This window comes from Pangasianodon hypophthalmus, chromosome 30 (assembly GCF_027358585.1).
Source record: "Pangasianodon hypophthalmus isolate fPanHyp1 chromosome 30, fPanHyp1.pri, whole genome shotgun sequence".
NCBI classification, from domain to species: domain Eukaryota; kingdom Metazoa; phylum Chordata; class Actinopteri; order Siluriformes; family Pangasiidae; genus Pangasianodon; species Pangasianodon hypophthalmus.
Window position 1 is genome coordinate 6217022 of NC_069739.1, and position 16184 is coordinate 6233205.

The window sequence follows — 16184 nt, forward strand, 5'->3', positions numbered from 1 at the left end:
AAATTGAGAGCCTTGTACTGAATGATATGGAAAATACAGAGCCTTGTACCAAACGATACGAAAAATTGAAAGCCCTCTACCAAGCAATATGGAAAACTGAGAACCTTGTACAGAACAATACAGAAAATTGAGATCCTTGAACAGAATACAGAAAATTGAGATCCTTGTACCAAATGATCCGGAAAATCGAGAGCCTTGTACTGAACGATACAGAAAATCGAGAGCCTTGTACTGAGCAATATGGAAAATCAAGAGCCTTGTACCAAACAATACTGAAAATCGAGAGCCTTGTACCAACCAATAGAGAAAATCGAGATCCTTGTATCAAATGATATAGAAAATCAAGAATCTTGTACTGAATGATACAGAAAATTTAAAGCTTTGCACCAAATGATACAGAAAATAAAGAGCCTTGTACCAAAGACACGGAAAATCACGATCCTTGTATTGAGAATCTCAGATGGAAAATCCTGAACCACGATTTATATTTCCATTTATGGCATACAATTGATGCTTCTTGCTTCCAGTTGCTCTCTTTGTGCGTCTCACCTGCAGCGTCCTGCCGCCGGACAGCAGGGTGTGTGTTCTGTCTGGGTTTAAAAGCAGGCCATCTTTGAGCCAGCTGATTTTAGGAGTAGGGCTTCCATCCACATGGCACTCCAGCAGCGTGGACTTATTCACCAACACTGTCATGTCATCAGGAACGTCTCTGTCAGCTCCACGGATAGACGGAGGTACTGCACGCAGAAGCACACACAACAGTCACTAACGGATGCTAACAGCCAACAGATAGAGAGCTTCCCCGTGCTGATACATCCTGTTTTTGAGAACTACGTACACAAGACTCTAACATCATACTGGACTGAGTCTTCTCCAGCCTCGTTGATGGCCACGCATGTATATCTTCCAGAGTCTTCAGTTTGAGCTCGGGGGATCTGTAGCACTCTACCGCCTATGCATGAAACACAAAAATAACACACACAAGTACACACCTTTAAGTCCAGTCAAAAATAAAACACATTGGATTACGCTATGAATAAAAGCCAACAGGGCTTTTATTTTTACAGGAACATAATCAACAACAGGGGAAAGCTGATTACTTTTAGGGATGCGTAGATATTGATAATTGTATTGTGTATCATTCCATTTCCATGCTTATCTACTCATATTTTTAAAAAAATGCTCTGATTACATGTCATACTTTGTGACATAAGTCTAGTGTATGTTGAAACCGATCGTAATGACAGAGATTTGGATATACTTCCTAATTAACAATGGCAACCAAAGCAAAACAATTTGTCAATTATAATTTTTTATTTATTAAAGAAAGAATTTTTATCCTTTTAAATCCTGTCATTACTTACAGTAGCAAAGATACAGTCATTCCCTCGCTTGCCTGTCAAATTACCGCATGAGAAACCGGAAAAATGAGAAACAGCTTTACCTCTAACTGTTGAAAAGCACTAATTAAGACTCCTTCCATAAATGTTAAAATGAACCTCACAATATCAGCAATTAATCAGTTTGTTATTAGGCTTTGATAAAGATGGAGAGACCGATAGATAAAGTATTTTAACATGCAAATTAATATACTGTATATATTTTTTGTCTTGCAGCCTGCAGTCAAAACTGCTGTTATGCTGTTTTTGACCAGTCAGAATAGAGAATTTAACAGCACTGTGGTGTAATGTCAAATAAAAGCTATCGAAGTGTTACACTGCAGATTTAAAGGCACAAATCAGCTTTATGCACATGAACAGTGTAATGTGTACTCACCAGGTAAGATGAGCACTCTGCTGCTGGAGGTGAGCGGCTGTCCATCTTTGTACCAGGTGAGAGTGGGAGGCGGCACAGCATTGGTCTCACAGTACAGTGAGATGGGATTATTCAGAATGACATCCTTCACCTCGCCAGCAGACACAATACCAGAGTCAGGGTTGCCCTTTCTCTGGAAACTAGGAGGAACTGAGAGAAAACAAATTGTCATATTACTGAATATCAGAATAAATTCATAAATACTGAGATTTTTTCAACCGTCTTGGAGACTATTATCATGGCTTATTATATATATAGTTTCTGTTTGTGTTTCGTGTGCTTTTGTTAGTTTCTATTTTTATAAGAATTTATAGATTTATTTAGTTTTTAGGTTTGTTCTGGTTTCAATTTTTCTAACTGTTTCGTTAGTTTCTATTTTTATAAGAATTTATTGATTTATTTAGTTTTTAGGTTTGTTCTGGTTTCAATTTTGCTAACTGTTGCTCTGTTTAGCTATTTTTTTGTGTTTGATATTGACATTAACAGACCTGCCAACCCCATAGAAGAAATAATGTGTCCAGTATTTTCAGCTGAAATTTTTCTGTCGCATCCTTAAATAAATATGATTAACTATATATTTTTATAATGTCAGCTAAATCGAACATACATTGATAGATTTTATTTTACATTAATGAACTCAAAACATTCTCCATTTACCTTGAGCAAAAGTGTCATATGCCAAAAAATGAAGACTGCTCTTTTTTTTTAATTAGTTAAAATGCAGTGTTCTGGGCTCCTGAATGGCGCAACAGAATTGCGTTCGCCCTATTGTCTGGACACTGCGTGTTGGCTGTGCTCTGGGTGGTAAGGATGGAATACTTTCTCTTTCCTGTCGGTCATATCAACATTAGACAATCATGGGTGTCTGTGAGCTTGTGTATGTGGAAGAGGGTAGATAGCACTTTCCTCCAAGTGTGTTAAGCTCTCACTCTCACACGTTCACTCAGGTTTGTCGACGGTGGAGTGGCTGGCTGCCTTATGTCCCAGGGTGCCCTCATGTCTGTGTTAGCTTCTGGCTCTCCCTTTCAGTTATGCTGTCATAGCTAGTCTTGCCGGAGTCCCTGCTTGCACTCTGCATGCAAAGTACATCGTGCTTAACCATTAGAGGACAAAAGCTCACCTAACAATCTCTTCCTTTCTCTCCATCTCTCTCTCTCCCTCACTCTCTGTCGAGCTACACATGCTACTTCTGAGATGCCAGTGATGCCAGTGATCCTGACCCCTTCTGCTCCTCCTCGCTGCCTGACCCATCCTGATGCCCTACTTCTGGTTGGAGTTCTCATCGGTTGAGTTCGCTCGCTGCTGCTGGGGGTGGCCCCATATGGACTGCCTGAAGAACTGTTTGGATTGCTGGGGATGGTGCCACCTGGGGGCTGTGGAGATGGCTTGGGGATCACATATGGGGAGCTGTACTGTAATGGCTTGGGACTGCGATTGCTGTAGTGGCTTTGGGGCTGCAGTTGCCACGAGCAGCTTCGTACTCAGGACTCCGTCAGTGGACAGTGGATAGATTTTAACCAGCCGGACCTCTTGCAAATACTGTGATGAATTTATTGGTTGCACAATTGCACTATTTGTCCATATAGTACACAATAGAAGGGATTTATTTATAATTGCACTATCCGTTGCACCCAGATGAGGATGGGTTTCCTTTTGAGCCTGGTTCCTCTCAAGGTTTCTTCCTCATATCATCTCGGGGAGTTTTTCCTTGCCACCGTCGCCACTGGCTTGCTCATTGGGATAAATTCACAGTGATAAATTTAAATATTTACAATATATTTTTGTGAATCCATTTATTTCTGTAAAGCTGCTTTGTGACAATGTCCATTGTTAAAAGCGCTATACAAATAAAATTGAATTGAATTGAATTGAATTAAGCTGCTCGGTGGGGGAAATTAGGGGGAAAAAGTTCTTATGCAAAAATGTATAAAGGCTGTTAATAATTAGTGTGATGCAGTTTCTCACACTGAAGTACAACTCATGTCACATGAATGTTGCAAGTAAAAAAATATTACTATTTATTTATTTATATTACTGTCTGGAAATTAACCTAGACGTGTGTGTGGGACAATTTTATCTATATATGTATCTATATTTAACTGCTGGACAATCTATCTATATATGTGTGTGATTGTGTGTATATACAAATTGGTAATTTAAACCATGACTGATAAGCAGTCACTAATGATGAATGAATGAAAGCCGTAAATGCATCAGACAGAGCTGCGCAAGCACATACATTCTCTTATTTAATGAATTCTCATCTCTACTTTAAACCCTTAAACCATACGTACTTGCGTTAGGATTGTGACGCGACATGAGGTCTCATGAGATGCGGATGGGGTCGCAGAAGATTTTTACCAACAGCTTACTATAGTTCTATGCCCATAAACTTGATTTATAGCATAATGTGTTAGCAGGAACTTTGAACCCCTGCCCTAACCTCTATGGCAAGAAAGCTGAACTGAAAAAAGCAGCCACTAGAGGGAGCCATAATACTAATACAATACAACATGTTGAGTTTTGCAGGTGTTAATTTAGGAAATTAATGCACCAGGGTGTTAAAGGAGAAAATCTGAAGTGTGTGAAGCCCTGTTCACCTTGTATATTTACATCAAAGTCCTTTTCATCCTCGCCTGCAATGTTGGTAGCGACGCAGGTGTACCGGCCCGTATCAGACACCTGAGCCTGCTTTATCTGAACTATTCGACCATTAGGTGTTACTGTGATGCGCCCATCTGCCTTAAGGATCTAAAGAGAAAGAGAAAGACATTTGTCAAACAGTATACCTTAATATGAGTTTTTGTAATGAGTGATACTTTAACTCTGTGTGTGTGTGTGTGTGTGTGTGTGTGTGTGTGTGTGTGTGGGGGGGGGGTGTTTGACCTGGCCATCCTTGTACCAGTGTAGAGTAGGGACTGGGATTGCCTGAGCTTCACACTCGAGGGTCAGCGTGTTGTTGACTTTAATTTTGATCTCCTTTGGAGCAAAACCTTCTCCTTGTATGTTGTCCTTACTGATAACAGGGGGAACTTTAGGGGGGGAAAACAAACACTGTTTAAATCATACAGTGCTAATGGCAGCACTCTGGTCAAAACACCTGAACTTTCATACTCACTATAAACCTTGACCTCGTAGTTCTTCAGGGTCTCTCCAGCCTCGTTGGTGGCCACACACGTGTATCTCCCAGCATCCTCTTCTTTTGCATTCAGGATCTGAAGAGTACGGCCACCTGCAAGGAAATCAATGCCATTTATATCGTTGTCTTAATTAAAAATATTCCACATATATAATGTTGAACATCAGTAAAAGAAATGCTAAATGGTGTTTAAAGTTTAGTGGTCTTGTTAAATACACCTTTAAATCTTTCTGGAAAATAGATCTAAGTGAGGAGATTGGCCAAGATATGAAAACTGTCACTAAAGTGGTGTTGCTACATTATGTGGTTTTCCATCCAGCTCTTTTATGCGAATAGCATTCTGCCAAAAAAGCAGGTATGAGTTACAGTACAGTAGTTCAGTAGTGCTGGGATTTGGTACCTGGCAGTACCCGGACATTGCGGCTGGACTCAAATGGTGTGCCGTCTTTGAGCCAGGTGATAATGGCGGGGGGGTAGGACTGTGCTTCACACACCAGAGATGTGGGGCTGTTCAGAGTCACAGTCACCTCCTCAGAAGATCCCTCTGGCCCAGAGCCAGTGATGGTGGGAGTAACTGTGAGACACACAGACACACTTCAACATGTACGTGTGTGGCAGCCCAGGAAAACCCTTCACATGGTGAACTTTTCACATACAATATATCAATCTTAATCATAAGTTTTATATATATATATATATATATATATATAATATTTCAAGATTCCATGACTGTGGTGCTGTCAGAAAGTATTTCAATATATTGTATATTTTTAATTATATATGTCACATTAAATAAAAGTCATTTTATTTAATAAATTTATGTTTGCCAGTGTTCTTTCTTTGTTTTGAACTTGCTAGGGGTTAAGCTTTGCCTTTAAAACATATCATTCAAATTTACCAGTTATGGTTTAAAAAAAAATCAGAACAAATAAAAATTCAATTAAATTCAAACTTAGAACATTCAGATTTAATGTATATTAGGCCAAATATGAAGCATTTGGGATTCAGACAGAAAAGTAGTAGTTGTAGTCGCTGTTCAGAGACATGACATTTACATTTAATTAATAACACTACTGAAATATGTTAGTGTTTATTTGGTACTAACATGACATAAGAATTGCTAAGTATATAGTGTATAAACACTATTCTATATAGACACACACACAGACATACCGAGGACATTGAGATTAAAGTGTGCGCTCCTGTCTCCAGCACTGTTGGAAGCCAGGCAGCTGTACCTGCCCGTATCGACCACTTGAGCAGCGTTGATGTGAAGGAAGCGCCCATGTGACATCACCTGCAGCCGCTCTTCACCCAACACCGGCTGACCATCCTTTAACCAGGTGATCTCAGGCACTGGGTTCCCTAAGCAACACGAAAGGTGAGAGGTCAATATGAAAGTAACATGGAAGGAACGACAGATCTTAAAGGCCTTTTTTTTTATTCCATGTGATGAATTCAAAACTGTGTCTAGCAGCATTTAGCATTTTATATACATGATGGTGTAGTAGTTTGTGGTAATGGTGAGTAGTTCTACATCAGGTTAGTTTTGTAAAACAGTGAAAAAAAATAAGAATTAGTAGAATAGCTGAATGATTCAGATATTCGTTTACTTATTATTGTACATAAAAAGGTTTATTTTATTTAATTAACCAATTATTAAATATTTATAATGTATATTACTTACCTATGGTTATTAAATAAGGTATATTTATAAAATAAGGCAATAGTATTATTAAATGACAGATCTGTATCTGTAAGAAGGGTGAATATTAAAAATTGGGTCTGTGTATTTGTAGTGTGGTGTGTGAGGATGACATACCGGTGACCTCACAGGTCAGAGTGATGTTCTGCCCCTCCTTTACCCTCACATCCTGCATCCCACCCCCGTTCACAATGCTTGGAGGAACTAGTGAGAAAGAAACGGCCAAATTTAAAAAACTGTATAAACTGAACTCGTACCAGTAGAGATTTTTTTACTTGCTAACTTTAAGTGACTTCCAACAACATAGAACCTGTATTGTTACCCAATACGTCCAGGTCAAAGTTCTTCCTGTCCTCTCCAGCAGTATTGGATACGATACAGGTGTACCTTCCTGCATCCTCTGCTGCGGCATGCATCAAACGCAGACTCCGCCCACCTGAGAGAACCGCAAATAAGACAAGTCATCTTCCGTCCTTCAACAATGCCATGCTTTTGCTTATAAAGTCGGTCAGCATCTGTATTTTATTCTGCATTTTAAACTCATCTCCCACTAAATGTAGATGATACATAGTAAGACTTCTCAGAGAAGTTACACTTCCAATGCTCTTAGGTAAATTACTGAGATTTTATGCATTATGCATCCGAATTACACTAATACCTCAGAATTTCCAACCTCTGACTAGAAAAAAACAAAGAAAACTGCATCAACTCAGAATTCCTACTCGTAAACTTGGGATGGTCTCCACAACCCTGAGTTCAGCAAGTGACAACAAATCAACATGGCTGCTCACAGGTTCAGCAGTAAACCAAGTAGCACTTCTCAGAAAAACAGCAATCCACACCAATGTCCTGATTGTTTCAGGGGATATGGGAGAGTTTGACAAGACAGCTGTTTAAACAAGCAGTTCAACCTGCCCACGCAAATCACTCTGTTTCACTCTCGCTTTAAAATGAGTAATTATCAGCTTCAAGGAGAATCACCTGAGAAAACAAGCTCAGCAAAGCTCACGCAATGTATCTGCATGATGCTTGTTGAGTCTTACAAACGTCCCTTCAGTTTGTTCATATATGTGAAGTTCACTGGCCACCCATGTGACTGCGCTGCTTAGTGCAGAGCTTTGAAGCCTGACTCCCTGCATCTCTCTTGAGTGGTTTATGATGTCTGGATCAGCACACAGTCTTGACTGCAGATTTTTTGCCTGTTCCAAAGATAATAACTTCTGCGCCACTGTTTATCTTTTCAGTTCTCCTTTTCATACTGTTGAATTTGGCCTCTCGTAATGACATTCTCGTTCCAAGTTGTGATGTATGATTTATAGCGCCTGGCCAGGCGCTGACAGCAAGCTAGCACATGGATTCCACAAATTTTGGACTAACCACTGATCACACTGAAAGACAAAGATGAGGTTAGAAGCAGCAGCTGATACCTGAGATGACCCGGACAGAGCCGGACATGCTGATTGGACGGCCGTCTTTCAACCAGGTGATGACAGGTAGGGGGATGCCGGAGGCCTCGCATGTGAGAGCCACTGGATTTCTCACCACCACGGTCATGTTCTCAGTCCCCTGTGTGTTCCCGCTAATGCTCGCTGGAACTACATACACACACAACGTCGTACACAGATACAAAGAAAATGCAATGTTTTAAGTAATGGATCTGATCCATTAAAGCAGTGCTTGTATTATTCATAATAGGTATAACTGATGAAAGTTTTAAATAGTTAACTTAAGAGAGTTACTTACAAATTAGATAATAAACTTGCTCCCAAACTAGCCCTTTGTATATAAGTATAAAAACTGTAACTGTAAAAATGTGAACTGTATTTAAAGGGGTCCTATTCTCTTATCTCTGTTATGGCAGTAAATTTGAGAAGTCTACATCTACACTTAAATACACTGTGGTTATTTCCTGGATTTTTCTATAGATTTAGTTTGTAGGTGAGGTGATATAGATAGTGTACATCCACAAAATTGGATTGAGGAAATTCTTCAAAAACAAAAAATATCATCTGACGTTAAGGGGAGTCTGTGCTTTTAGGGGATTACTTCTGCTCTGTGGTGCATATTAATTTCTGACCAGAAACACACATATACTCTCTCACCATGAATAGTGACATCATGTTTGCTCTCATCCTGTCCAGCCACATTGACTGCGATGCAGGTGTATCGGCCAGTGTGGACCACCTGAGCATCTCTGATGCGGAGGAGTCGGCCATCGCTTAGGATCTGAACTCCAGAGCCGTTTCCCAGAGGTCTGCCATCTTTTAGCCAGGTGATGGCAGGCCTGGGCACACCATCAGCCTCGCATTGCAGGGTGACATCTCCCCCCCGTACCACTGTCACTTCACCTTTCCCACTGCCTGATGAGCTAATGGAAGGACGAACTAAAGTGTGAAGGAAATGAAAGGTTACAGGGTAGGATACACTGACACTAAGATACTACTCAGTCTTTATAGTTACTTATGTATTTGTAAGAATATGCATTAGAATATGCATTAGTGTTTGCATGAGCATAATTATATTTAATTTTCAGGTGTGAAACCACTAAATTACTTCCTTCCTTTAGAAAGAGACATACAGCAGGATAAAAAACAGCATACGTTTTTTTATTATGCTAAAAGAAGTAGATCAATAGCACATTTTGTCAGCAGCTGAGTTACTGACTCTGAATTTATTGCTCTATTTTGCCCCCGAGTGAAAGAACAGAGACTAGCTCCGTTTTCAAAACGTTCAATTTAATTACAATCCACAAGACGATTTTAATTAAAAATATGGATTCCAAATTCATTTGGTCCGTATGTTCGACACCCCTGGGGTAGAGACTTGGCTCCTTTATGGCAGTGGCTGCATGTGTGTGCTTGACTATAAATATGAAGGAAAAAAATCAGATTGGTTTGTGCAGTCCTGCTCTGTGCAGGTAAGCGGAGTACCGTAGACTTGCAGGCTGTACTCCTTGACAGCAGTGCCGGTGACACTCGAGGCCTGGCAGGTGTAGGACGCAGCATCGGCCCTCTGTGCGCTGGTGATCTGCAGCTGACGCCCTCCGGACAACACACGCACACGCGAGTCTGCCTTCAGCTCCGAACCTACATGCACACGTATATTAAAAAAAATCATATCAAGACTTATGAAAAAGTTGAATGACGATAATAAAAAGGACGATGATGATTATTATGAACATCTTACCATTTTTCTTCCACGTGAGGCTGGGAGGAGGGATCCCACTGGACTCACAGACCAAAGTAATGAGGCCGCCCACTGTCACCGTCAGAGGAGACACTTCATCAGAGCCACGGATACTCGGTGGAACTGAGTGAGTGAAAGAGAGAGACAGATCTTTACAAAATTCTCGGTCCATATCCATCTTTATTTAACTATGATTTTAACTTAAACCTGCAAAAGTTCATATAAATGCATTCCCATATTTAAAGGTGTGTGCTGATTTATGGATAAATACTACAGTCCCATCTAAATATACCATGGTTTGTCCAGCATGGCATCAGAAGATCTGCAGTAGGGCTGTACAATGAATCATATTTTAAATGTGCTCACAACTTTGGGTTCCCTCAATTAATTACATGATCGACTATAATACTGTTGAACTTAGCTGAAATTAGGAAACTGGAAATATTTCCTGATATTACATCATAGGCTTACCATTCATGCTTTAACTATCTTATCACTCACAGCACACACTGACAACTCAGCGTAAAAACACAATATAACTGCAAAAAATGTACTTTTTTCCCCCTTAATCTACACGGAAGAAACGAAAAACTAGATAAGATAGAAAAGGCTGGGCTTATAATAGCCATAGCAAATTTTTTTATCTTTTCTTGAATGATTGTGGAATTGTATTTATATTAAGGGTTTTCACACTTGGCCTGAATACTCGATTCTGGGCTCGTTTGGGCCAGGCTTATCGCAGGTTTATCACAAACTTTTGTGCACACAGGTTTACAAAAATGGTAGGCAGTAGTTTCATCCTTTTGCTGTTTCTTATTATTACTCATTAACCTCAGAAGGTGTCATGTTTAGATTAAAGATTTATCCTTCTCAAAAAAATATAAGCTAATAATGTGCAGTGTAAAAGAAATGAGCATCATTTACAATGATGATTAAATAATTGTTTTCTATGTTGAGCAAACTAATCACCTTTTTTTTTATCAATCATTGTGCACCCATAATTTACATTATTACCCACTTTGCACCACACCTGGTCACCCTCCATTAAATCATTTTTAATAGAAGCAAGCATATTTCTATCTAAAACTCTCAACAGTGTGTGTAAATCACTGTAACACTCTGACAGAGACTTACCCCACACATTAAGATTGTAGTTCTTCTCTGTTTTTCCTGCCACGTTCGTGGCCTCACACGTGTACCTGCCTGTGTCCTGTATCTGAGCACTCGCAATCTGCATACACAAAGCAGCCCAAACTAACTGTCATAAACACTGGGTAAATACTAGCCAAAATATGTTTAAAGAAATAACATGTACTATATATAAAGTGTAGCTCAGACATCAGGGCTTTCACTAAAATCTGCAGACTTTGATTTTTTATCTAGTTCAGCACTAGTAGCATGTTTCACACCTGTAGTACACTGCCATCCCCGGACACGCTCAGTCCCGGCTTCCTGTAAAGCGGCCGTCCATCCTTACGCCAACTCAGAGTGGGCGGAGGAATGGCGTCACTCTGGCAGCGCAGCTCCACTGAACGGCCAATCAAGACTGTGCTGTTCACTTCTTCACCCATGATGTTGGGTGGTACTAAAGCAAAAACAGCCACATGAGGACGTGTATCATGAATATGGTGCCACATAGTACCTACTATCTCTTGTTGCCTGTCATTGTCTCTGATATCAGAAAGTTCAGCCCAGCCCTATTCATATGTCCTGGAATTCAGATTTAATCAAAGTTAGACCTGTGTACAAATGTGGCTCAGGAATTAATCTGATTCCCAAAAAGTCTTTGATTTGTTTTTCCTTCAATAAGTTATTCTCACGTGTGCTTTTTTGCTCATTTTTTCATTCTTTATATGCTATCATGAATACTTACATAATGGTTATGCTTTTAGCCAAAATAATCTTAACACGCACTGTTACTAAACAGAATGTGTAACTTCTGGGTGTAAACTGCTTATCCTGATTAGAAATTGCAGATTGTTTTTGAAGAAGAAGAAGAAGAAGAAGAAGAGGGAGCTCACCGTAGACATGCAGATCATACTCTCTCTGCTGCTCTCCACCTGCATTCACTGCCACACAGGTGTAGCGGCCTGCATCACTCACCTGAGCACTCCTGAAAGACAGTACCCTGCCTCCGGCCAACACCTACACACACACACACACACACACAGTCAAACAATCTACTGCACAAAACAAATCATAACAGAACAGTAGATGTTGATGTTTTAGTATACCTTAGCCAATTATAAGGCTGTAAGTAAGATTAATTAGATTAGTGTGTTAGAGTAGGGAGATGGATTAGTACTGTAAATCCTTGGCCCCTAGAGGGGAACCTACACAGGACTCTCTCCTTATCCATTACACATAAACCAGTGCATGGAGCTCTGACAGCCCCCAGAAAAAAAGAAAAAAGCAAACGTTGCTTTATACCTCCATTCTGATTATTTGAGTAGCCTTGCTGATATGTACAAGGCAGTTTTACCTTAGGTGACTGGCTTATATTTTGTTTTTCTCCTCAAAAACTTGTCCACCAAATCATTAAAGTTCAGCTCTTTACAAGCTCTGATTCAATGGCCAGCATTAGAGTTAAACCCATTTAAAGCCATTATTGAAAAAATGAACGTTCTCTGGAGTTTTCCTTTCAATTAGTATGTGTTTACGGTAATTCAGACCCACACACCAATAACATTTCTGTATTTATTTCAGATTCTGCGTCTTCACATTCACTGGCTTGTGTTCTATGTATCATGTTGTGTGTGACACCACTTCAAATCTGGGCTCCGTAGTGGCCAGGGCCCCTAGGGACACTCCCAGTCTCCCTCCCTGGCTAGAGTGCTGTCGTTTCAGTAGTGGTCATTTACCTGGATGCCGTTGGAAAAGCTGGAGACGGGGCTGCCCTCTTTGAGCCACGTGAGACTGGGTGCAGGCAGACCTGAGGCTTCACACTCCAGCCTGATAGGATCATTCACCACCACTGTCACCATCCCACCTTTACTGGAGATGGAGGGTGGGACTGAAAGGGCAGAAGAGAAACATGAGAAGAATATGTGAATAAGTACAGCACAAACCATATACAATGAACAGCAAAACAGGGTTGACTTAAAGGTGATTTTGGTAAATGATACCTAAAATAAATAAAGCTTCACCCTTTGTGCTCCTGCCGAAACCCTGAAACAACCAAACCCTGATATAACAAAAATGCTGGAAATAATCCTGTGAATCATACACATCATACTCACCATAAACCTGCAGGCTGAGTGTGAGTTCCGCTGTGCCGGCCACGTTGACTGCCACACACTTGTAGAGTCCAGCGTCTGACACCTGAGCGCGGTCGATCTCCAGCACTTGGCCTCGGTTCAGGATGCTCACTCCTGCTGCGCTGGTCAGAGGTCGACTGTCCTTATACCACGTCATAGCTGCAGTTAGCAAGAACACCACCATCACCATGATTTTTTAACCTCCAAAGGCCAAATGAGAAAAAACAACTGATGCAGTAATAATGAAAATTGACCTGGCACAGGACTTCCTGTGGCTTTACACTGCAGTTGGATTTGGTATCCAGCCAGGATAGTTTGATTGACACTTTCTCCAGCAAACTGGATGATAGGAGGCTCTGTGGAACAGCAAAATGATCAGCTAATAAATGTGTAGTGGCTATTTAAGGCTTATGGATGTCTTATAATGTGTCTCATACCATGCACGCTGAGGCGAATGTTCTGCTGTGCCTCTCCTGCAGCGTTGGTTGCCACACAAGTGTATTTGCCTGCATCCTCTGCTCGGGCTTCTTTAATATTTAGAACTCTACCTCCAGATTCCAGCTTTATTACAGAGAGAGAGAGGACCAATAACGTACACAAATGCAAATGACACAAATGACTGTACAATCCTGTATACGCACTGCAGTTTCTACTGAGATGAATTTGTGAGGAATTTGGCAAAACTTACCTTAAGTAAGACCTGAGTGGTGTCAACAGGACGGCCATCTTTCAGCCAGGTAATGCTAGGAGCTGGAATGCCACTGACCACACACTGGAGGCTCACCGGATTGTGTAGCACCACAGAGCGTTCAGCAGAACCGGTAGAACGGATTGATGGAGGAACTGAAAAAGAAATTACAAGAAAACCATAATTAAACTGATTATACAAAAACAGAACTCGACTGGATTTACTGGTTACACATGAATGAGGTCTTGGATGTGTATCATTATTGTGTATTTTTTTAATACAATATTGTGTAGTGAAAATTGCTTTACTGAAAATGGATGTGATGAAAATGGATTTGAGTTACCTCTTCTTGCACACTTTCCATTTGACAGCAGTGATCAAAACACCAACATCAAAATTAACACACAGATTAATGAAATATGTCATTAAACTTAAAGTCCTGGTTAAAATTCAGTCACCATCCTCTTTTCTTACCATGGACTGTTACTTTAAAATCTCGTTCCTGTTCTCCTGCTTCGTTTGTGGCCACACACTGGAACAGCCCTGTGTCTGAGACCTGAGCACGTGAGATGACCAGACGATGACCATTAGCTAAAATTCTCACCCCTTCTCCCTGCCTCAGTGGCTTGCTGTCCTTTAGCCATCTACAATGAGGGAAGTTACGCAAGCAGAAAGAAACAAAGAGAGAAGAAGAACAGTGATCTGTATTTGGTGCAGTACATGAGAAGTTGCATCATTAGCTTATGGATAGGAAACTTGATGAAATGTGTAGAATCTAGATGGGTTATACTGTATATGGGTGTCTCAAACAAAGCCAAAACATTAGGTTTGTGTGTTACATTGGGTGTGTGTTAGGGGTTGCATAGACTAGTTGAATCCTAATGAAATTCCCACCTCATTTACTGTGCTTTTGCTGTCCTTTAAAGCTAAATTACATTTTAATAAAACACTTTCACCATGCTAAAGTCAATTCTGTCATGTGTGAATGAGCTCATTCAGTGCAATGAGTCGCAAGTTACTATCCAATCCCACTCAATTAGTTCACAGGCTGTCCAGACTGGTTTTCGGATGCTACAAGGGCTGGAGTTGACCAGGCACTGAGCTTCAAGGAAGGCTCTGTTGATGGACATGAACTTCCATGCTGTGCACCCTCAGTTCCAGAATCAAGGATTTCAGCTAAGCCACGTCTGTCACCAGGTCATCCACACCATTTATACGTTTATTAGTATAATATAATACACAGATTTATTTATTTTATTTTATAGATTTATTTTACACATTTTTTGCAATTAAGTTCTGCAAACACCAGAGAAACTGAGTGTTGAGAACTTCTGGCACAGAAGCTGGAACTGTCATTTGTAGGCTGTGACTGTTAATTAAAGTCTGGCTTGTTGTTTATAAGCATGTAACCGCACTAATCGACTAAAAATAGAGATTTCCAGAATCAGTTTTTTCTTTAACTATGGAAAAGATAACTAGTCGACTACTTTATGAATCACTGGTTGACAGCAAATACTAGTAGTCTTTCAACTCCTATATGTGTGTGTGTGTGTGTGTGTGTGTGTGCATACGTGATCGTTGGTGGAGGTGTGCCTGTGGCGTGGCACTCAAGTTCAAGAACGTTATTAATGATGACAGTAGCATCCGTAATCTTATCTGCCCCATCCACAGTGGGTGGCACTGAAACACAGGAAAAGAATCAGCTCACACCACATTGTTTTTCCTCTTCACTATGAAACCATGAAAATAATCACAAACCAAATAAGCGAGAGTCAGTTAATATTAGTTACGAGAGTCAGTTAATATCTGACAGTTCAAAACACCTGCCACTCATTCCAGAGTCATATGTTTATTGGTTTATCTGGGGAAAAAAAGATAGCTGCTCTTTGTGCGTATTTTTGAGTGATATGTTGAAGCAACGTACTCTGCTGTTAAAACGCAGAGTTCCCACGCAAAATGCGTAAAGTTTGATGGGTCTGTGACAGCTCCTGGATAATTATTACAGCATACAATAATTATCCCTTAATCCAATTTTATTAAAAAAATTGTATACCTAAAACGCCGACATCGTACTTGATCTCCATCTCCCCTGCGACGCTGGTTGCTACACAGACATATAGGCCAGAATCAGAGGGCACAGCGTTGACGATCTCCATCTTGCGGCCCTGCTCCAGAAGCCGCAGGTTTTCTCCAGCTTTCACAGGAGATCCGTCCTTTAACCAGGTGAGCGAGGGTGGAGGATGACCAGCTGCCTCACACTCCAGCACCAGAGTTTTACTGACCACCACCTTCTTCTCCACAGGTCCATCTACACCTCCAGCAATGGAGGGAGGAACTGGAGGGGAAAAATATCTCACTGGGTTACATTGCTTAATATATGCTTTAGATCCGTTT

At 40.6% G+C, this 16184-nt stretch overlaps 1 protein-coding gene across 2 annotated transcripts in view; it reads right to left on the reverse strand.

Annotated features, from left to right (window-relative positions):
- Positions 1-16184, reverse strand: part of hmcn1 (hemicentin 1) — a 101464-nt gene that overhangs the window by 26556 nt on the left and 58724 nt on the right. For both annotated transcript variants that reach the window (XM_053231677.1, XM_026917968.3), the window contains exons 32-56: positions 15844-16125; positions 15362-15470; positions 14265-14434; positions 13791-13945; positions 13540-13663; positions 13357-13458; positions 13085-13261; positions 12707-12858; positions 11867-11990; positions 11255-11430; positions 10980-11076; positions 9846-9968; positions 9590-9745; positions 8762-9043; positions 8087-8254; positions 6982-7095; positions 6777-6863; positions 6128-6319; positions 5355-5528; positions 4934-5047; positions 4702-4847; positions 4416-4566; positions 1777-1965; positions 839-952; positions 550-737 (exon numbers count right to left, since the gene is read on the reverse strand). In XM_053231677.1, the coding sequence (XP_053087652.1) occupies positions 550-737; positions 839-952; positions 1777-1965; positions 4416-4566; positions 4702-4847; positions 4934-5047; positions 5355-5528; positions 6128-6319; positions 6777-6863; positions 6982-7095; positions 8087-8254; positions 8762-9043; positions 9590-9745; positions 9846-9968; positions 10980-11076; positions 11255-11430; positions 11867-11990; positions 12707-12858; positions 13085-13261; positions 13357-13458; positions 13540-13663; positions 13791-13945; positions 14265-14434; positions 15362-15470; positions 15844-16125 (3866 nt within the window). The remainder of the gene's footprint in view (positions 1-549; positions 738-838; positions 953-1776; positions 1966-4415; positions 4567-4701; positions 4848-4933; positions 5048-5354; positions 5529-6127; positions 6320-6776; positions 6864-6981; positions 7096-8086; positions 8255-8761; positions 9044-9589; positions 9746-9845; positions 9969-10979; positions 11077-11254; positions 11431-11866; positions 11991-12706; positions 12859-13084; positions 13262-13356; positions 13459-13539; positions 13664-13790; positions 13946-14264; positions 14435-15361; positions 15471-15843; positions 16126-16184) is intronic.